The sequence below is a fragment of the Mustela nigripes genome, chromosome 2, assembly GCF_022355385.1.
Source record: "Mustela nigripes isolate SB6536 chromosome 2, MUSNIG.SB6536, whole genome shotgun sequence".
Classification (NCBI taxonomy): Eukaryota; Metazoa; Chordata; class Mammalia; order Carnivora; family Mustelidae; genus Mustela; species Mustela nigripes.
The window spans coordinates 66,948,756-66,971,802 of record NC_081558.1 but is presented as its reverse complement, the minus strand read 5'-3'; the positions used below and the strand labels follow the sequence as shown (position 1 = coordinate 66,971,802).

Here is a 23,047-nt window from a genome sequence, read left to right as displayed (position 1 = left end):
AGTAAAAGATGTGAAACTGGTATAAGCATGAGAAACTGATCAGTTTCACTGAGAAGTAAACAACAAAATAAGTTTCGTTCTTCTGTCTTTTGTACAAGGGCTAAGATTTTTGGTTTTGAACAACAATTCAAGTTCAAACTCTAGTTTTACTTCCTTCTCATATGACCCAGGGTATATTATGTGATTTTCTTTGACTCCCAGTTTCTCATCTGAAAAACAAGTGAGAATGACTGCATATCTCCTAGAGAAGTAGAGATGACTAAATGAGATAATGCTTATAAAATTGCCCAGCACAGAGCTTGGAACCTAAATGAGTTTAACTGATGTGAACTATGATTAGTACTTAGTTAAAGTTGCCATAGTTAAAGTTTTACTATTCATAATGTTATTGGAGAAAATCAATCTTTATTTGTTAAAACAAAACTTTCTTCTTCTAGGAAAGGTGAGAAATAAGTTGACTGTGATCCCCTCCCCATCTTCTGTCCATTTAGCATCTGGTTTAGGGGAGAATCTGGTAACACTGGGATGTGAGGCTGTCACTCTGAGGTCAAAGCTATAACAGGATGAGGCAAATCAGGTGGGCACACGTATCAAGTCCACCAAGAAATTATAGTTCAGGTTCCCTGGTGGTGTATACAATTCAGTACCCATCCACTCTTCCCATACATTCCTAAATAAACCAGATTACGTTTTGTTCTACCCCAACCCATCTGATAAAAGCCAACAATAACCCAACCACTGCCACCACCTCTATCACTACCTATCCACCTGCTGGTAAGCCTTTCCCTTCCTGCAGGAAACCCTCCTGGTCAGTCTAGCAAGCTCTGAGCTACAAAGCAAAAGCATGGTGCACTTACTGAAGTCTTGGGCAGTTCAAAGCCAGGGCCGTGAGAGAGGCATCCGTGAGGTTGCTGCAGCCAGAAAGGCACAGAGCCTGTAGCCGATGGCAGCCCCTGCATATCTGCACGACACCTTCATCTGTAATGCGCTGGGGAAGTCCAAAAAGGAAGGAACATCAGAAGGCACCAACAATACTGAAAAATAGGATCTACTGCTGCTCAATTAGTTGGGCTGCCAAATACCAGCATTTTATCCTAATAATTTAATAAAAACAAGATGAAGTACAGGGTTGACATGTATTTGTTATCTCTGTACAGTTTAAAAATATTCTAGCACTACTAACAGAGAAAATTTTTTAAAAAAATTTTATTTATTTGACAGAGAGAGAGAGAGAGATATCACAAGCAGGCAAAGAGGCAGGCAGAGGTGGGGGGAAGTAGGCTCCCTGATGAGCAGAGAGCCTGATGCGGGGTTCAATCCCAAGACCATGAAATCATGACCTGAGCCAAAGGCAGAGGCTTAACCCACTGAGCCACCCAGGTACCCCAGAATGAAATTTTTTAAAAAAAGATTTTATTCGTTTGACACAGAGAGAGAGAGAGAGAGAGAGAGAGAGAGATCACAAGTAGGCAGAGCAGCAGGCAAAGAAAGAGGGGGAAGCAGATTCTCCACTGAGCAGAGAGCCTGATGCAGGGCTCGATCTCAGGACCCTGAGATCATGACCTGAGTTGAAGGCAGAGGCTTAACCCACTGAGCTACCCAGATGCCCCAGAATGAATTTTTTAAAAAAGATGGAGAGAGAGAGAGAGAGAGAGAGAGAGCACAAACAGGGGTAAGTGCAGAGAAGAGAGACAGGGAAAGAGTCCTCAAGCAGACTCCCTGTTGAGCACAGAGCCTGACATAGGGCTCTATCCCAGGACCCAGGGATCATGACCTGAGCTGAAATTGAGTCAGATGCTCAACTGACTGGGCCATCCAGGTATCCTGCCAAAAGTGAATTTTTAAAAAATTTCATCCCCCTCCTCAGAGTTCATTTGATTTTTTTCTTTCAGGAAAAATTCATAAACTTAAAAATCAGATTAAATAAAGAGCTCATAAGATTTGCCTGGTTAGGGGCACCTGCGTGGCTCAGTGGGTTAAAACCTCTGCCTTGGGCTCAGGTTATGATCCCAGGGTCCTGGGATCGAGTCCCGCATCGGGCTCTCTGCTCAGCGAGGAGCCTGCTTCCTCCTCTCTCTCTGCCTGCCTCTCTGTCTACTTGTGATATCTCCCTGTCAAATAAATAAATAAAATCTTAAAAAAAAAAAAGACTTGCCTGGTTAAGTGACATCATAATTTTTGATTGAATTTCTACAGATTAATGCTTTAAATATCTGCCATATAAATCATATGCATATATATATTTTAAATATTTTATTTATCTATTTTACAGAGAGAGAGCACAAGCAGGCAGAGGGGCAGATGGAGGGAGAGGGAGAAGCAGACTCCCTGCTGAGCAGGGAGCCGGATGCAGAACTCCATCCTAGAACCCTGGGAACATGACCTGACCCAAAGGCAGCCGCTTAACTGATTAAGCCACCCAGGGGTCCCATATATGTATATATTTATAATATTTCCTCAAATGTTTTAGAAAATAGCAAATGAAATATACCACTAAATTATTGTTAAATGACTTGCATTTTTAAAAAAAGATTTATTTATCCATTTTAAAGATGGACAGAGAGAGAGAGTGCAGGGAGGGAGGAGGAGGGAGAGAAGCCTCAAGCAGACCAGCAGAGGGCCCAGTCCCACAACCCATGAGATCATGACCCATGACATCATGTCCTGAGCTGAAACCAAGAGTCAGACACTCAACAGACTGAGTCACCCAGGTGCCCCTGGCTTGCACATTTATATTCTACTTTAAGTTGTCTGTGAGTGCTCTCACTACAAGATCCTAATAATGAAGAGTACCATAATATTGAACAGTACCATTTGTCCAGATGACAGTTTCTGTTCTATCTTCCACCATCAAGGATTCTAAAGACATATGACTCATTCACTGAATACCAACTGCAAAGATTTCTCTTACATTTCTCAAAATTTATGTTCCCCTTAAGAAGCCCAGGAGGATGTAGCAAGCATTCTCTTCAACGTTCAATACTGACAATGGCATTGAGGATGGAATAATCGTTTTTCACATGTTAATGTCATGATGAAAATTACACCTTGCTCTTGAATACATCCTTTATGTTTCAAAGCATTTTCACATCCATCATTTCATTTTGTCCACTGTCATTATCCCCAGCTTACAAGAAAAAATAAAAGACACTGAGACCTTGTATGAATTTGTTCAGCTTAGTGACTAGTTCATAGCATTCCTATCATAAAATAAACAAAGACGTCAATTTATGTTATTTTTAGGGGGAAATATAAGTGGCTTTGTATGGGCCACCTTGTTTAGACTGTTATTCTTTCATCTTGTGGCAAATTGACAGATCGTATGAGGACACAGAATAAGAAAATAGGGTGTGGTGACCATCCCTCCTGCCTGGGGGCTTCAAAGTGGGGCCCACAGGAGACTCCGGGAACGTGGCACAGGAGGACACTCCCAGGAAAAGTGTGTTACTTACTGAGCAGGACTGTAAGTTGAGGCTCACAAGCTCATGGCAGTAATTCTGAATGTGTTTCAGAGCTTCATCTTCTAACTGAGTGGACAGAGAGAACAAAAGGGGGATGGAACCAGGTGAGGGAATAGTGGCGAACCAAGACAAATGCAACAGCAAGTTCTCTAATGAAGTGCCCACACCTCATGTTAGAGAAACAAACCTCAACCAAGCCCTTGGTACCTGTGTGCAGCCTCTCAGGAGCAGGGCTTTCAGGCCTCGACAACCTCGCACCAGTGCCTCAATGCCATCCTTCGTGATCTGGTCACACCAAGAGAGGTTCAGGTATTCCAGGTTTCGGCAGCCCTCACTGAGAGAACAAGAAACGGTCACACATGTGCAATCTATCCTACAGATAGTTCATTACCAAGTCTGAGTTTAGTAACTCACAAACAATTAAGGATAGAGAAGACCTCTCTGTTGTTCCAGTGGGATCATTAGAAAGTTTCAGGCGTGCCAGGATGCTCTTAGGTTTAGGTGTTTCTTCTAACAACAGGTACTCTTACCTGATCCCCTTTAAGGAGCTGTTTGTAATGGACACGCAGGAGGTCAGATCTAGATGTTTCAGCTTGGAACAGAATCTGCTAAGGCTATAACATGTGCTGGAAAAGAGCAGACACACTAAAGATATTTTCAACCATGTTTCTCTCCCCTCACTCTCCTGATGGTCAATTAGTCTCCAAACTCATTCTCATTCCTTACCTGTCAGTGATTTTGGTGCACCCATTGAGGTTTAAATGTTCAATGTTTCTGCAGTTCTGTGCAAAGGTCCTAAAAAGAGAAAACATTTTAAAGCTCCCTGGTCAGCCACTAGAGGGCATGTGTCACCGTTCACATTTAAAACAGTGTTCCTCAAACTTGTACATTTTAGTTTACTGTGGAAAGAACATTTAACATGAGATTTACTCTCGACAAATTTCAAGTGTACAATAAGTTATTTTTAACCATAGGTGCTGGTGCTCCTCAAACTTTAATATGCAAATGAAACAGCTGGGATTCTTGTTATCGTGCAGATTTTTTTTTTAAGATTTTATTTTTATTTGACAGAGATCACAAGTAGGCAGAGAGGCAGGCAGAGAAAGAGAGAGAGAGGAGGAAGCAGGCTCCCTGCAGAGCAGAGAGCCCAGTGCGGGGCTCGATCCCAGGACCCTGGGATCATGACCCGAGCTGAAGGCAGAGGCTTTAACCCACTGAGCCACCCAGGCGCCCCCACAGTGCAGATTTTTTTTTTTTTTTTTTAAAGATTTTATTTATTTGACAGAGATCACAAGTAGGCAGAGGGTCGGGGAGTAGGCTCCCTGCTGAGCACAGAGCCCGACGTGCGGCTTGATCCCAGGACCCTGAGATCATGACCCAAGCCGAAGGCAGAGGCTCTAACCCACTGAGCCACCCAGGCATCCCCACAGTGTAGATTCTAATGGTACAGCTTGACAAACTGATGGTCTGCATTTCTAAAAAATTCACAAGTGAGGCCATTGCTGCTACCTGGGAACTACACTTTGAGAAACAAAGCCCAAGACCAACTACGTATCAGTCATAATGTTCCTTCAACCCACACCCTGGTGAAAGGAGGCCTGGCTCCTTGTTCCTTCCTCTCTATAGAAAAATCAATTGGAAGCAAGGGGACTGAATCTTTCTTGTATTGTGCCATGCTGTCATTTGGTTATTCAAGAGCCTTTCTGAAGAAACTATCTTTGCCCACTGATAGGATCAGTAGTTGATCAGTATGAAGAACCATCCACTTTCTGGTGAGGATACTGAGTCATGAAGAACAACTTCCTCAATAATTTGTGGGCTGGCAGAAGGGCCAAAAGCGGACAATTAAACATCCCTTAGAACTTATTCCTTAAAATATTCAGCAAGGACTGACTCTTCCTGAAATACAGCTTCAATGTATTTTTAGTGTTGAACCCTGATTCTTCCATGCAGTCTCCAAAACCTGGTCTCAAACTGTGTCACTCTTATCTGCTCCTTCTATCCTGGTATGGTGCTATGGAACTGACCTGGAGGCTGGTGGAATCCCCGAGTTGAAGATATGGAGCCATAATCTGACCAAGGTCATTAGAGTTATCAGAGAAGAGTACTGGAGCACAGAGAACTCAGAGTGTTCCTCTCAGGAATTCAGTAGAGTACTAATCAGGGCATGCATATAGGGAAACTACCCAAAGCCAGGGAAAGAATCAGCAAACAGTATTATAAGAAACAACAGTCAGAGCTCACCCATAGCCAGAAAAGTGCCCATTCCCATAAATCAACAGTGAAAAAGTCTCAATTTGTGGGGTACTGCGTAGAGCACTAACAAGCACCTTGCATCAGGTGTACAATTAACGCTCAACTAAACATGGCTTTGGTCCAAATTAACAAATTTAAAGAAGAAAAAGATTTGAAAGGAACTATGTCCAAATAATTCAACTGTGTCCAGAATAAAACTCAATAATATCTATAGGAATAAAAAAATGGTTTGCACCCAAAATAAAATTCAGAATGTTTGGCATTGAGAAAAAAATTGGCATGCATTCAAAGAAGGAAAACATATCCATGATGAGGAGAAAAATCAACCAAAGTGGGGCGCCTGGATGGCTCAGTTGGTTGGGTGTTTGCCTTCAGCTCAGGTCATGATCCCTGGGTCCTGGGATCAAGCCCCTCATCAGGCTCCCTGCTCGGCACAGAGCCTGCTTCTCCCTCTCCCTTTGCCTGCTGCTCCCCCTGCTTGTGCTCTCTTTCTCTCTGTGTTAAGTAAATAAGTAAATAAAACCTTAAGTAAATAAGTAAGTAAAACCTTAAAAAAAATCAACCAAAGCTGACCCAAAATGGACACAAATATTAGAAATAGTAGACAAAGACATTAAAAGTTATTATAACTGTGTTCTGTAGAAAATAGTTCTATGAAGTTACACAAAGATTAAACATGTTATGATTATTAAATGTGTTATGTAGAGACATTAGAGTTATTTTTAAAGACCCAATTAAACTTTTAGGAAATGGCTAAGATAAAAATTTTCAGGGTTTTTCAAAGAGCTGGAGCAAACAACCCTAAAATTTGTATGGAATCAGAAGAGACCCCGAATTGCTAAGGAAATGTTGAAAAAAAAAACTGGGGGCACCACGTTGCCTGATTTCAAGCTTTACTACAAAGCTATGATCACCAAGACAGCATGGTAGTGCCATAAAAACAGACACATAGACCAGTGGAACAGAGTAGAGGGCCCAGATTTTTATGACATTTTGGAAGAATAGATTAGTGAACTTGAAAACATAGCAATAGAAACTATCCAAAATGAAACATGGAAAGAAAATAAGGAAGAAAAAAAAAAGAAAAGAAAAAAGAACAGCATAAATGAGCTGTGGGACAGCTTCAAACAATCTACTATAAACAATCTACTATACATGTGACAAGGAACAGGAGTTTGGGCAGGGGTGGGATCAGGTAGAATATTTGAAGTAATGGCCCAAATTTTTCCAAAGTTTATGAAAACTATAAACCTACAAATCCAAGACAAAGAATTCCAAGTATAAGGAATATGAAGAAAAATACATCAAGGCATATCATAACTGAATTGGTCAAAACCAGTGACAGAAAAATCTTAAAAGCAGCCAGAGAAAAAGATACATTATGTACAGAGAAAGAAGAATAAGGGTAACAGATTTCTCATTGGTTAAAAAGAAAGAAAGAAAGAAAGAAAGAAAGCAAGCAAGCCAACAACAAGAAAACCAAGGAGAAGCATCTTTAAAATACTGAAAAAACTGTCAACAGAATTCTATATTAAGCAAAAATATTTTTCAAAAAACTTTTTTGAAAGATTTTATTTATTTATTTGACAGAGACACACTGAGAGAGGGAGAAGAAGGCTTCCCGCTGAGCAGGGAGCCTGATGCAGAGCTCGATCCCAGGACCCTGGGATCAGGACCTGAGCTGAAGGCAGACACTTAATGACTGAGCCACCCAAGTGGCCCTCAAATATTTTTGAAATAAATATGAAGGACAGATAACCCCCCCCCCCTCCAGATACAGAAGGGCTGAAAGAATTAATCACATCTGCGGTACAAGAAATATTCAGGAACATTCTATAGGTAGAAAAAAGTGTGATACTACACAAAGGAATCAAGAATACTGGAAACAGTAACCACTTGGGTATATAAATCACTTTTCTAGTTATTTAAATCTCTTTTAAAATAATCAACTATTAAAAAATACTAACAATCTGGGGCACCTGGGTGGCTAAGTGGGTTAAGCCTCTGCCTTCAGCTCAGGTCATGATCTCAGGATCCTGGGATTGAGCCCGGCATCAGGCTCTCTACTCAGCAGGAAGCCTTCTTCCCCTGCCTCTCTGCCTACTTGTTATCTCTCTCTCTCTGTCAAATAAATAAATAAAATCTTAAAAAGAATACTACCAATCTAGTGTGGCGGAGTTTGTGTTATATATAGAATTAAAATGTGTAATAGTAACAGCATAAAGGTTGAGTGAGGAAAAACGGAAGTGATCTTGAAGGTAGACTATAACAAAAGATGTACATTACAAAAACTCTAGAGCAACAATTAAAATTACAAAATAACTTATAGCTCTAATCAAACAAAGGATATAAAATGGAATCCTAAAAAAATTCTCAACCCAAAAGAAGGCAGAAAAAGAGAAAGGGAAAGAAAATATGTATGGGACAAAGAGATGTCAAAAAAACCCCACCACAACAAAAAAGCAACATCCAACCATATATTGTCTAAAAGAAAACAACTTTAAATATAAAACACAAATTGGTGAAAAGTAAAAGAATAGAAAATTGTATGCCAAAAAAAGAAAGTTGGAGTATCTATATAATATCAGACAAAGTAGACCTCACAGCAAAGAATATAACCAAAGATAAAAGAAGGCCATATGATAATGAAAAACAGTTCATCAAAAAGGTGCAGAAACCCTAGGTTTATATAGGTTTATTAGGTTTATATGCCTAATAACAGAGCTTCAAAATACACGAAGATATAACCTGAGGAGAAACAAATCTGAAATTACAGGCAGAGATTTCAATATAACTCTGTCAATATTTGATCAAACAAGAAGTCAGAAAAATCTGCAAAGATATAAAAGACTATCAACACTCTTCTTCAACTTGATCTAATTGATATTTATAGAACGCTTCACCCAGCAACAGCAGAGTACATGTTCTTTTCAAATGGATATGAACATTTACCATGACAGACCATATTCTTGGCTACAAAACAAGTTTCAATAAAATTAAAAGGACTCAAGTCATATAAAGTATATTCACTGATCACAATGGAATTAAATTAGTAATGAATAACAAAAAAACCCTGGAAAATGCCCAAGTATTTAGAAGCAAAATAACATGCTTCTAAATAACCCCTGGGTCAAAGAAGAAATCAAAAGGGAATCAAAGGGAAAGAGTGTATATTTTTAATGGAATGAAAATGAAACACATAATTAGAATTTGTGAAATGCTACTAAATCAATACTTCAGGAGAAAATCTTCATGTCCCTGGGTTAGGCAAAGATCTCATATATCACCAAAAGTATCATTCACCAAAAGCATGATTCATTCAAAAAAACTGGTAAGTTGAACTTCATTAAAATGAAAATCTTCTCTTCAGGAGACCCTCATGAGAATAAACAGATAATCCACAGACCGGGAGAAAACATTTAAAAAACGCAAATCTGGGCGCCTGGGTGGCTCAGTGGGTTAAGCCGCTGCCTTCGGCTCAGGTCATGATCTTGGGGTCCTGGGATTGAGTCCTGCATCGGGCTCTCTGCTCAGCAGGGAGCCTGCTTCCCTCTCTCTCTGCCTTCCTCTCTGTCTACTGTGATCTCTCTCTGTCAAATAAATAAATAAAATCTTTAAAAAAAACCCCGCAAATCTGATCAAGGACTTGTATGCAGTATATAACTCAAAATTCAGTGGTAAGAAAAAAAAAATCTAATTAAAAAAAAAAAGAGTCAAAACCCCCACATTTGAACAGATATTTCAGCAAAGAAAATATGCAGATAGCAAAAGTACACAAAAAGTTGCTCAACAGCACTAATTGTTAGAAATAAAAATTAAAACCAAAATGAGATGCTACTACATTTATCTATTAGAAACACTAAAAGAGACGGACCTACCAAGTGTTGACAAGGATATGGAGGAGCTGGAAGTACCATACACTTCTAGTGGGAATATAATATGGTATAATCCTTTTGGGAAATAGTTTGAAAGTTTTAAAAAGTTAAACACACACCTACCAAACGATCTAGCCATTCCACTCCTAGGTATTTTCTCAAGAGAAATGAAAACACATGGCACACAAAACCTTGTATACAAATGTTCTTAGCAGCTTTATATGTAATGGCTGCAAATGATAAATGAATAAATGGTAGTATACCATACAATGGACTACTATTCAGCAATAAAAAAGAATGAACTATTGATACACAAACAACATGGATGGATCTCAAAACAATTATATTGAATGAAAGAGGCCAGGAGAAAAGGAGTACACACTGTACAATTACATAAAAAATTTTTAAAAATTTAAACTAACCTATAGTGACAGAAAGCAGATCAGTGGTTGCCTCACAATGGGGGAGAGACGGGAAGGAGGAAGGGAGGGGTTATTAAGGCACATGAAGAAACTTTCACATGGGTATGTTCATTATCTTGATTATAATGTTGGTTTTATGGGTATATACATGTACAAAAATTACCAAATTGTACACTTTAAAAATATACAGTTTATTGTATCTCAATTATATATCAATAAAACCAGGCTTCAGATATAATGATGCAGCAATATACATGTGGGATCCGTTAGTATTGCGATTTTAGTCTATTGATTACTGCTGTATCTCCATTCCCTAGAGATCAGTGCCTGGTGGAGTAGGGCTCAATAAACTAATTATACTTACCATTATTTCACATAGTAATCTGGTTTCACATATTAAAAATGTATAAAATAACAGGGTGACTGGGTGGCTCAGTCGGTTAAGTGTCTGACTCTTGATTTTTGCTCAGGTAATGATCTCAGGGTTGTGAGACTGAGCCCTGCATTGGGCTCTGCACTGTTTAAGATTCTCTCTCTCCCTCGGCCCCTTCACTGCTCTCTTGCATGCATACATTCTCTTAAAAAAATGTATAAGATACTAATATAGATTTCTACTATAAAAATTACGGTAAACCACTAATATTCTTAGCCTCTCAGGATATTTTTGCTACTATATATGGCTTTATACCAATTGCCAAGATAAGAATATATGTCCTTTTTAAAAAAATTAGCCCACATAAAGACTGACTTAGCCTAATAGCTTCTACTTCCATCCATGTCATTGCAAATGGCAAGATTTGTCTTTGGTTTTTTTGATGGCTGCATAATATTCCATTGTGTGTATATATATACCACATCTTCATTATCCATTCATCTGCTGAAGGACATCTAGGCTCTTCTCATAGTTTGGCTATGGTGAACACTGTTGCTATAAACATTCGGGCTCATGTGCCCCTTCAGATCACTACATTTCTATCACTGAAGTAAATACCCAGTTTGCAATCGCTGGGTCATAGGTAGCTATATTTTCAACTTTTTGAGGAACTTCCATTCTGTTTTCCAGAGTGGCTGCACCAGCTTGATTTCCCACCAACACTGGAAGAGGGTTCCCCTTTCTCTTCATCCTTGCCAACATTTGTCAATTCCTGACTTGTTAATTTTAGCCATTCTGACTGGTGTGAAGTGGTATCTCATTGAGGTTTTGAGTTGTATTTCCCTGATGCTGAGTGATGTAAAGCACTTTTTCATGTGTCTGTTGGTCATTTGGATATCATCTTTGCAGAAATGTCTGTTCATGTCTTCTGCCCATTTTTTGACTAGATTCTTTGGATGTTGAGTTTGATAAGTTTTTTTTTTATAGACTTTGGATACTAGCCCTTTATCTGATATGGCATTTGCAAATATCTTCTCCCATTATGTTGGTTGTCTTTAGGTTTTGTTGACTGTTTCCTTTGCTGTGCAAAAGCTTTTGATCTTGATGAAGTCCCAATAGTACATTTTTCCTGTTGCTTACCTTTGATGTTATTTCTAGGAAGAAGTTGCTGTGCCTGAGGTCAAAGAGGTTGCTTCCTGGGTTCTTCCCAAGGAACTGGATGGATTCCTGTCTCACACTTAGGTCTTTCATCCATTTTGAGTCTATTTTTGTGTGTGGTGTAAGGAAATGGTCCAGTTTCATTCTACTGCACGTGGCTGTCCAATTTTCCCAACACCATTTGTTGAAGAGACTGTCTTTTTTTTTGACTGGACATTTGTTCCTGCTTTGTAGAAGATTAGTTGACCATAGAGTTGAGGGTCCATTTCTGGGCTCTCTACTCTGTTCCATTGATCTACGTGTCTGTTATTGTGCCAGTACCATACTGTCTCGATGATGACAGCTTTGTAATAGAGCTTGAAGTCTGGAATTGTGATGCCACCAGCTTTGGTTTTCTTTTTCAACATTCCTATGGCTATTCAGGGTCTTTTCTGGTTCCATATAAATTTTAGGATTATTTGTTCCATTTCTAGTGAAAAAAGTTGATGGTATTTTGATAGGGATTGCATTAAATGTGCAGATTGCTTTAGGTAGCATATACATTTTCACAATATTTGTTCTTCCAATTCATGAGCATGGAATGATTTTCCATTTCTTTGTATCTTCCTCAATTTCCTTTTTTTTAAATGGCTAACATTATTTTTTATTAACCTATAATGTATTATTTGACCCAGGGGTCAAGGTCTGTGAATCATCAGGCTTACACACTTCACAGCACTCACCATAGAAAATATCCTCCCCAATGTCCATAACCCAGCCATCTTCTCCATACCTCCCTCCTCCCAGCAACCCTCAGTTTGTTTTGTAAGATTAAGAATCTCTTATGGTTTGTTTCCCTCCCGATCCCATCTTGTTTCCCCACTTTGCCTCTCAAATTCCTCATATCAGGGAGAGCAGATGATAACTGTCTTTCTCTAATTGACTTATTTCACTCAGCATAATACCCTCTAGTTCCATCCATGTTGTTGCAAATGGCAAGATTTCATTTCTTTTGATGGTTGCATAGTATTCCATTGTACATATATAGAGACCACTTCTTCTTTATCCATTCATCAGTTGATGGACATCTAGCTTCTTTCCATAGTTTGGCTATTGTGGACATTGCTGCTATAAACATTTGGGTGTACATGCCCCTTTGGATTACTACATTTGTATCTTTAGGGTAAATACCCAGTAGTGCAATTGCTGGGTCGTAAGGTAGCTCTATTTTCAACTATTTGAGGAACCTCCATGCTGTTTTCCAGAGTGGCTGCACCAGCTTACATTCCCACCAACACTGGAGGAGGGATCCCCTTTCTTCATATCCTCGCCAGCATCTGTCAATTCCTGACTTGCTAATTTTAGCCATTCTGACTGGTGTGAGATGGTATCTCATTGTGGTTTTGATTTGTATTTCCCTGATGGCAAGTGATGTGGAGTACTTTCTCATTTGTCTGTTGGCCATCTGGATGTCTTCTTTGCAGAAATGTCTGTTCATGTCCTCAGCCCATTTCTTTCTTTTTTAAATGCTTTTCCCCCCTTTCCTATTTTTTTAAAATTCTTTTTAGTGTTCCAGAATTCATTATTTATGTACCACACCAAGTGTTCCATGTAATAGGGCCCTCCATAATTATACCCACCACCAGGTTCACCCAACCTCCCACCCCCATCCCTTCTAAAACCCTCAGATTGTTTTTCAGAGTCCATAGTCTCTCATGGTTCATCTCTCCCTCCATTTCCCCCAACTCCCTTCTCCTCTCCTTCTCCCCATGTCCTCCATGTTATTTCTTATGCTCCACAAATAAGTGAAACCATATGATCATTGACTCTCTCTGCTTGACTTATTTCATTCAGCATAATCTCTTCCAGTCCCGTCCATGTTGATACAAAAGTTGGGTATTCATCCTTTCTGATGGAGGCATAATACTCCATTGTATATATGGACCATATCCATTCATCTGCTGAAGCGCATCTTGGTTCTTTTCACAGTTTGATGTCTGTGGCCATTGCTGTATGAACATTGGGGTACAGATGGCCCTTCTTTTCACTACATCTGTATCTTTGGGGTAAATACCCAGTAGTGCAATTGTAGGGTCATAGGGAAGCTCTATTTTTCATTTCTTAAGGAATATCCACACTGTTTTCCAAAGTGGCTGTACCAACTTGCATTCCCACCAACAGTGTAAGAGGGTTTCCCTTTCTCCACATCTTCTCCAACACAAGTTGTTTTCTGTCTTGTTAATTTTGGCCATTCTAACTGGTATAAGGTGGTATCTCAATGTGGTTTTGATTTGAATCTCCCTGATGGCTACTGATGATGAATATTTTTTCATGTGTCTGTTAGCCATTTGTATGTCCTCACTGGAGAAGTGTCTGTTCATGTCTTCTGGATATCAGCCCTTTGTCTGTATTGTCATTTACGAATATCTTCTCCCATTCTATGGGTTGCCTCTTTGTTTTGTTGACTGTTTCCTTTGCTGTGCAGAAGCTTTTGATTTTGATGAAGTCCCCAAAATTCATTTTCGCTTTTGTTTCCTTTGCCTTTGGAGACATATCTTGAAAGAAGTTGCTGTGGCTGATATCGAACAGGTTACTGCCTATGTTCTCCTCTAGGATTCTGATGGATTCCTGTCTCACTTTGAGGTCTTTTATCCATTTTGAGTTTATCTTTGTGTACGGTGTAAGAGAATGGTTGAGTTTCATTCTTCTACACATACCTGTCCAATTTTCCCAGCACCATTTATTGAAGAGACTGTCTTTTTTCCATTGTATATTTTTTCCTGCTTTGCCGAAGATTATTTGACCATAGAGTTGATGGTCCACATCTGGGCCCTCTACTCTGTTCCACTGGTCTATGTGTCTGTTTTTATGGCAGTACCATGCTGTCTTGGTGATCATAGCTTTGTAGTAAAGCTTGAAATCAGGCAACGTGGTGCCCCCAGTTTGTTTTTTTTTTCAACATTTCCTTAGCAATTCGGGGTCTCTTCTGATTCCATACAAATTTTAGGGTTGTTTGCTCCAGCTCTTTGAAAAATGCTGGTGAAATTTTGATCAGAATGGCACTGAAAGTATAGATTTCTCTAGGCAGTACAGACATTTTAACAATGTCCATTTCTTGATTGGATTATTCGTTCTTTGGGTGTTGAGTTTGATAAGATCTTTATAGATTTTTTGGATACTAGTCCTTTATCTGATATGTCGTTTGCAAGTATCTTCTCCCATTCTGTCAGTTGTCTTTTGGTTTTATTGACTCTTTTCTTTGCTGTGCAAAAGCTTTTGATCTTGATGAAGTCCCAATAGTTCACTTTTGCCCTTGCTTCCCTTTCCTTTGGCGATATTTTTAGGAAGAAATTGCCATGGCTGAGGTCGAAGAGGTTGCTGCCTGTGTTCTCCTCAAAGATTTTGATGGATTCCTTTCTCACATTGAGGTCCTTCATCCATTTTGAATCTATTTTCGTGTGCAGTGTAAGGAAATGGTCCAGTTTCATTTTTCTGCATGCAGCTGTCCAATTTTCCCAACACCATTTGTTGAAGAGACTGTCTTTTTTCCATTGGACATTCTTTTCTGCTTTAATGAAAATTAGTTGACCATAGAGTTGAGGGTCTATTTCTGGGCTTTCTATTGTGTTCCACTGATTTATGTGTCTGTTTTTGTGCCAGTACCATACTGTCTTGATGATGACAGCTTTGTAATAGAGCTTGAAGTCTGGAATTGTGATGCCTCCAGCTTTGGCTTTCTTTTTCAACATTCCTCTGGCTATTTGGGGTCTTTTCTGGTTCCATATAAATTTTAGGATTACTTGTTTCATTTCTTTGAAAAAAAATTGACGGTATTTTGATAGGGATTGCATTAAATATGCACATTGCTTTAGGTAGCATAGACATTTTCACAATATTTGTTCTTCTAATCCATGAGCATGGAATGATTTTCCATTTCTTTGTGGCTTCTTCAATTTCATGAGTACTTTACAGTTTTCTGAGACCAGATTCTTTGCCTCTTTGGTTAGGTTTATTCCTAGGTATCTTATGGTTTTGGATGCAAATGTAAATGGGATCAATTCCTTAATTTCTCTTTCTTTTGTCTTGTTGTTGATGTACAGAAATGCAACTGGTTTCTGTGCATTGATTTTATATCCTGACGGTTTGCTGAATTCCTGTACAAGTTCTAGCAGATTTGGAGTGGAGTCTTTTGGGTTTTCCACATAAAATATCATATCATCTGCAAAGAGTGAGAGTTTGACTTCTCTGTTAACTTGGATGCATTTAGTTTCTTCTTGTTGTCTGACTGCAGAGGCTAGGACTTCTAGTATTACGTTGCATAGTAGTGGTGATAGTGGATAGCCCTGCCATGTTCCTGACCTTAGGGGAATTGAGAATTATATTCACTGTGGGTTTTTCATAGATGGCTTTTATGATATTGAGTGATATGTATACCCTCTAACCTTACATTTTGAAGAGTTTTGATCAAGAAAGGATGCTGTCCTTTGTCAAATGCTTTTTCAGCATTTATTGAGAGTATCATATCCTTTATTAACTTATTTTTCTCACATGGACTGATTTGCCGATGTTGAACCAAACTTGAAGCCCTGGAATGAATCCTACTTGGTCATGGTGAATAATCTTTTCAATGTACTGTTGGATCCCTTAGCTAGTAGTTTGGTGAGCATTTTTGCATCTGTGTTCATCAAGGATACTGGTCTGTAATTCCTTTTTTTATGGGGTCTTTGTCTGGTTTTGGGATCAAGGTACTGCTGGCCTCATAAAATGAGTTTGGAGGAAAATGGAAGGAAAACCTTCCATTTCAATTTTTTGCAACAGTTTCAGGAGAATAAGTATTAATTCTTCTTTAAATGTTTGGTAGAGTTCCCTGGAAAGCCATCTGGCAATGGGCTCTTGTTTTTTTGGGAGATTTTTGATGACTGCTTCAATCTCCTTACTGGCTATGGATCTGTTCAGATTTTCTATTTCTTCCTGGTTCAGTTTTGGTAGTTTGTATGTCTCTAGGAATGCGTCCATATCTTCCAGATTGTCCAATTTGCTGGCATATAGTTGCTCATAATATGTTCTTATAATTGTTTGTATTTCTTTGGTGTTGGTTGTGATCGCTCCTCTTTCATTCATGATTTCATTAATTTGGGTCCTTTCTCTTTTCTTTTTGGTAAGTCTGGCCAGGGGTTTGTCAATCTTATTAATTCTTTCAAAGAACAAGCTCCTAGTTTTGTTGATTTGTTCTACTGATTTTTTGGTTTCTATTTCATTGATTTCTGCTCTGATCTTTATTATTTCTCTTCTCCTGTGGGGTTTAGGCTTTCTTTGTTGTTCTTCAGCTCCTATAGGTGTAGGGTTAGGTTGTGTACTTGAGACCTTTCTTATTTCTTGAGAAAGGCTTGCATCGCTATATACTTTCCTCTCAGGACTGCCTTTGCAGTGTCCCAGAGATTTTGAACAGTTGTGTTTTCATTACCATTTGTTTCCATGACATTTTTCAATTCTTCTTTAATCTCCTGGTTGACCCATTCTTTAGTAGGATGCTCTTTAGCCTCCATGTATTTGCATTCCTTCCAACTTTCCTCTTGTGATTGAATTCTAGCTTCAGAGCATTGTGTTCTAAAAATATGCAGGGGATGATGATCCCAGTCTTTTGGTACTGGATGAGACCTGATTTGTGACCCAAGATGTGATCTATTCTGGAGAATGTCCCATGTGCACTAGAGAAGAATGTGTATTCTGTTGCTTTGGGATGGAACGTTCTGAATACATCTATGATCTCCATCTGGTCCAGTGTGTCATTTAAGGCCTTTATTTCCTTGTGATCTTTTTTCTTGGACAATCTGTCCATTTTAGTGAGGTGGGTGTTAAAGTCCCCTACTATTATTATATTATTGTTGATGTGTTTCTTTGATTTTCCTATTAATTGGTTTATATAGTTGGCTGCTCCCATGTTAGGGGTATAGATATTAAAAATTGATAGATCTTCTTGTTGGACAGGCCCTTTGAGTATGTTATAGTGTCCTACCTCATCTCTTATTATAGTCTTTGGTTTAAAATCTAATTGATCTGATGTAAATATTGCCACCCCAGCTTTCTTTTGATGTCCTTTAGCATGGTGAATTGTTTTCCACTCCCTCACTTTAAATCTGGAGGTATCTTTGGGTCTAAAATGAGTTTCTTGTAGACGGCATATTGATGGGTTTTGTTTTTTTTATCCATTCTGAAACCCTGTGCCTTTTGATTGGGGCATTTAGCCCATTTGTATTCAGGGTTACTACTGAACGATATGAATTTAGTGCCACTGTATTGCCTGTATGGTGGCTGTTACTGTACATTGTCTCTGTTTCTGGTCTACAACTTTAAGGCTCTCTCTTTGCTTAGAGGACCCCTTTTAGTATTTCCCTTAGGGCTGGTTTGGTGTTTACAAATTCTTTTTGGTTTTGTTTGTCCTGGAGGCTTTTTATCTTCCCTATTTTCAATGATAGCCTAGCTGGATATAGTATTCTTGGCTGCATGTTTTTCTTGTTTAGTGCTCTGAATATATCATGCCAGTTCTTTCTGGTCTGCCAGGTCTCTGTGGATAAGTCTGCTGCCAATCTAATATTTTTACCATTGTATGTTAGACTTCTTGTCCTGGGCTGCTTTCAGGATTTTCTCTTTGTCACTAAGCTGGTAAGTTTCACTATTAGATGTGGAGTGTGGACCTATTTTTATTAATTTTGAGGGGGATCTCTGTGCCTCCTGGATTTTGATGTTTGTTCCCTTTGCCATATTAGGGAAATTCTCTACAATAATTTGATCCAATATACCTTCTGCCCCCCACTTCTTCTTCTTCTTCTGGGATCCCAATTATTCTAATTTTTTTGTCTTATGGTATCACTTATCTCTTGAATTCTCCCTTCATAGTCCAGTAGTTGTCTCTCTTTTGCTCAGCTTCTTTATTCTCAATCATTTGGTCTTCTATATCACTAATTCTCTCTTCTGCCTCATTTATCCCACCAGTTAGAGCCTCCATTTTTTGTTGCACCTCATTAATAGCTTTTTAAAATTTCAGCTTGGTAGACTTTAGTTCTTTTATTTCTCCAGACAGGGTTTCTCTAATATCTTCCATGCCTTTTTGGAACCGAGTTGGCACCTTGAGAATTGTCATTTTGAACTCTAGATCTGACATATTACCAAAGTCTGCATTGATTAGGTCCCTAGCCTTCAGTACTGCCTCTTGTTCTTTTATTGTGGTGAGTTTTTCCACCTTGTCATTTTATCCAGATAAGAATATATGAATGAAAGAATAAAATACTAAAAGAGTGGCAAAGACCCCAGAAAAATGTACCCTAAGCAAATCAGAAGAGACCCCAAATCAGGGGTGGGGCGGACATGGTAAAAAGAAAAAAAATATATATATATATGTTAGACTGATGAAAAAACATAGCCACCCACTAGATTTTGGGTGTAATTTTGGTCTCTTAGAAGACACTACCTTCCAAAAATTTAAAGAAAGAAAAACATATATACAAAAAGAAGGGTAAACATGATGAAGGAATGGAATATGACTGTAAAGATGAAAATTTTAAAAAATTCTAAAAAAGGAATTGATAAATTGGTTGGAAAAAGAAAAAGAAAGTGGAGAGAATTTGCTCAGGCTGGAGACTAGAACAAAGCCCTGTGCTAGATTGAGGGTATATTTTGATCTATTAGAAGACATTATATCCCAAAATTTTTTAGAAGAAAAAATCCTATATGTATACAAAATTTAAAGTTAGATACAATAAAGGAATAAAATGACTCTAATAATGAGGATTTTAAAAGAGTCTTTTTAAAGAAAGGTATTGTTAAGATAAACTAGTTTAAAAACGTTGAAAGAGGATAAGTTTAAAAAATTAAAATAAGAAAAAAAATTAAAAATTTAATTAATTTTGCAAGGCTAAAGAATCATGGGGAGAAAGCCATGAATCCATGCTTTGCTTTCCCTTCCTTGGGATTCTGTTGTTATCCTTGGTCAGTGAGCTTGGTCTTGGCAGGATTTCTTGCTGATCTTCTAGGGGGAAGGGCCTGTTACAGTGATTCTCAAATGTCTTTGCCTGAAGCGGAATTGCACCACACTTGCCAGGGTCTTGGCTAGGTAATCTGCTCAGTTTCACTCTTGGGAGTTTTTGTTCCCTGAATGCTTTCTGTAGAGTTCTGGAGGACTGGAATGAAAATGGCGGCCTCCCAATCTTCAGCCCAGAGGAACCAAGAGGTCGGGCCCCACTCCTCAGTGCGCCCTCAGAGAAAGCGCTCAATCACTCCTATCTCCCTGGTTTCCGGCTGCGCTGTGAGCTCACCAGGCCTGTGACTGAACATTTCTGTCTCTGGCACACAGCCCCGTTTGGAGTCTCCAAACCCAGCAGATCCTGCCGCTCTGCTCTTCTGGCAAAGGAAGGTGGGTCTCCCTGGATCTGCCACTTGCGGGGTCCCTGCTCAAAGAGGGGCGACTGTGCTGTGGATCAGTTTAAGGTAACCCCGAGCTGACAGCTCAATCCTCGGCTCTATCTCTGTAGTCAGCTTCCCCGCTCTGAAACTTGAGAGCTCTGCTACACTCAGACATCCCGATCCTTCTGTGACCCCGCAGGATCTGAGACCACAGTCTCCCTGTGAAGGGACCCCTGCTTAGCCGCTGGAGCAATGTCCCTCAGTGGAGCAGACTTTTAAAAGTTCAAATTTTGTGCTCTGTTGCTCCACTGGTTGCTAGAGCTGGCCCCTCCCCACCACGTTCTATCTTCCTGTCACTTTGGATTCACTTCTCTGAACATCCTACCTTTCAGAAAGTGGTCAATTTTCTGTTTCTAGAATTGCTGCTCTCCTTCTCTTTGATCTCCTGTTGGGTTTGTAGATGTTCAGAATGGTTTGATAACTATCTAGCTGAACTCCTGCCACCTGATGTTATCTCAGTCTGCTACTTCTCCGCCATCTTGACTCTCCCCCTTCCTCAATTTCTTTCATGAGTACTTTATAGTTTTCTGAGTCCAGATTCCTTGCCTCTTTGGTTAGGTTTATTCTGAGGTATCTTATGGTTTGGGGTGCAAATGTAAATGGGATTGATTCCTTAATTTCTTTCTACTGTCTTGTTGTTGGTGTATAGAAATGCCAACTGTTTTCTGTGCATTGATTTTATATCCTGATGGTTTACTGAATTCTTGTACAAGTTCTAGCAGATTTGGAGTGGAGTCTTTTGGGTTTTCCACATAAAGTATCATATCATCTGCAAAGAGTGAGAGTTTGACTTCTCTGTTAACTTGGATGCATTTAGTTTCTTCTTGTTGTCTGACTGCAGAGGCTAGGACTTCTAGTACTACGTTGCATAGTAGTGGTGATAGTGGATAGCCCTGCCATGTTCCTGACCTTAGGGGAATTGAGAATTATATTCACTGTGGGTTTTTAATAGATGGCTTTTATGATATTGAGTGATATGTGTACCCTCTAACCTTACATTTTGAAGAGTTTTGATCAAGAAAGGATGCTGTCCTTTGTCAAATGCTTTTTCAGCATTTATTGAGAGTATCATATCCTTTATTAACGTATTTTCTCACATGGACTGATTTGCCGATGTTGAACCAAACTTGAAGCCCTGGAATGAATCCTACTTGGTCGTGGTGAATAATCTAATATACAGTTGGGTCCCTTAGCTAGTAGTTTGGTGAGCATTTTTGCATCTGTGTCCATCAGGGATATTGGTATATAATTCTCCTTTTTGATGTGGTCTTTGTCTGATTTGGGGATCAAGGTAATGCTGGCCTCATGAAATGAATTTGGAAGTTTTCCTTCCATTTCTGATTTTTTTACAACAGTTTCAGGAGAATAAGTACTAATTCTTCTTTGATGTTTGCCATCTGATGTTATCTCAGTCTGCTACTTCTCCCCTGGGAAGCTGTCTGGCCCTCGGCTCTTTTTTTTGGGGGGGGGGGATTTTTGATGACTGCTTCAATCTCTTTACTGGTTATGGGTCTGTCCAGGTTTTCTATTTCTTCCTGGTTCAGTTTTGGCAGTTTGTATGTCTCTATAAATGCCTCAATTTTTTCCAGATTGTCCAATTTGCTGGTGTATAGTTGCTCATAATATGTTCTTACAGCTGTTTGTATTTCTTTGGTGTTGGTTGTGATCTCTCCTCTTTCATTCATGATTTCATTAATTTGGGTCCTTTCTCTTTTCTTTTTAATAAGTCTGGCTAGGGGTTTATCAATCTCATTAATTCTTTCAAAGAACAAGCTCCAATTTTGCTGATCTTTCTACTGTTCTTTTGGTTCCTATTTCATTGATTTCTGCTCTAATTTGTATTATTTCTCTTCTCCTGCTGGGTTTCAGATTTGTATGCTGTTCTTTCTCCAATTTCTTTAGGTGTAGAGTTAGGTTTTGTATTTGAGCCCTTTCTTGTTTCTTTCTTTCTTTTCTTTTTTTAAATTAACATATACTGTGTTATTTGCCCCAGGGCTACAGGTCTGTGAATCATCAAGCTTACACATTTCAAAGCACTCACCATGGCCTATGCCCTCCCCAATGTCCATAACCCAGCCACCATATCCCTACTCCCCTACCCACTAGCAAGCCTCAGTTTGTTTTGTGAGACTAAGAGTCTTTTATGGTTTGTCTCCCTCCTGATCCCTTGTTTCATTTATTCTCTCCCAACTGCCTGAATCCCCTCTTTCTTGTTTCTTGAGAAAGGCTTGTGTCACTATATACTTTCTTCTCATGGCTGCCTTCACTGTGTCCCAAGAATTTTTGAGTTGTGTTTTCATTTTCATTTGTTTTCCATGAACTTTCAAAAAATTCTTCATTCATTTTCTAGTTGACCCATTCATTCTTTTATAGGATGCTCTTTAGCTTCCATGTATTTGCATTCTTTTCAACTTTTCTCTTGTGACTGAATTCTAGTTTCAAAGCATTATGGTCTGAAAATATGCAGGGAATGTTCCAAATGTATTGGTTCTGGGTGAGACCTGATTTGTGACCCAGAATGTGATCTACTCTGGAGAATGTCATTTGCACACTAGAGAAGAATGTGTATTCTGTTGCTTTGATGGAATGTTCTAAATATATCTGTGATGCCCATCTAGTCCACTGTGTCATTTAAAGCCTTTATTTCCTTGTTGATCTTTTGCTTAAATGACCTGCCCATTTCATTGAGGGGGTTGTATTACTGTCATTGTGTTTCTTTGATTTTGTCATTAATTGTCTTACATAATTGGCTGCTCCCATGTTAGTGGCATAGATATTTAAAATTGTTAGATCTTACTGGACAGACTCTTTAAGTATGATATAGTGTCCTTCCTCATTTCTTATTATAGTCTTTGGTTTAAAACCTAATTTGTTTGATATAAGGATTGCCACCCCAGCTTTCTTTTGATGTCCTTTAGCATGGTAAATTGTTTTCCACCCCCTCACTTTAATTCTAGAGGTGTCTCTGAGTCTAAAATGAGTTTCTTATAAACAGCATATTCATTTTTTTAAAAGAATTTTATTTATTTGACAGAGAGTGAGAGGAGAGAGAGCACAAATGGG

General features: G+C 39.0%; 1 protein-coding gene across 3 annotated transcripts in view; it reads right to left on the bottom strand.

The window, feature by feature from the left end:
• The window catches only part of FBXL2 (F-box and leucine rich repeat protein 2), a 149,554-nt gene that overhangs the window by 31,762 nt on the left and 94,745 nt on the right, over positions 1–23,047 (bottom strand). For 2 of the 3 annotated variants that reach the window (XM_059390637.1, XM_059390636.1), the window contains exons 6-10: positions 4,188–4,256; positions 3,992–4,087; positions 3,669–3,795; positions 3,453–3,527; positions 858–988 (exon numbers count right to left, since the gene is read on the bottom strand). In XM_059390637.1, the coding sequence (XP_059246620.1) occupies positions 858–988; positions 3,453–3,527; positions 3,669–3,795; positions 3,992–4,087; positions 4,188–4,256 (498 nt within the window). Of the gene's footprint in view, positions 1–857; positions 989–3,452; positions 3,528–3,668; positions 3,796–3,991; positions 4,107–4,187; positions 4,257–23,047 lie in introns of all 3 variants that reach the window. The other variant, XM_059390638.1, reaches the window with a different exon arrangement.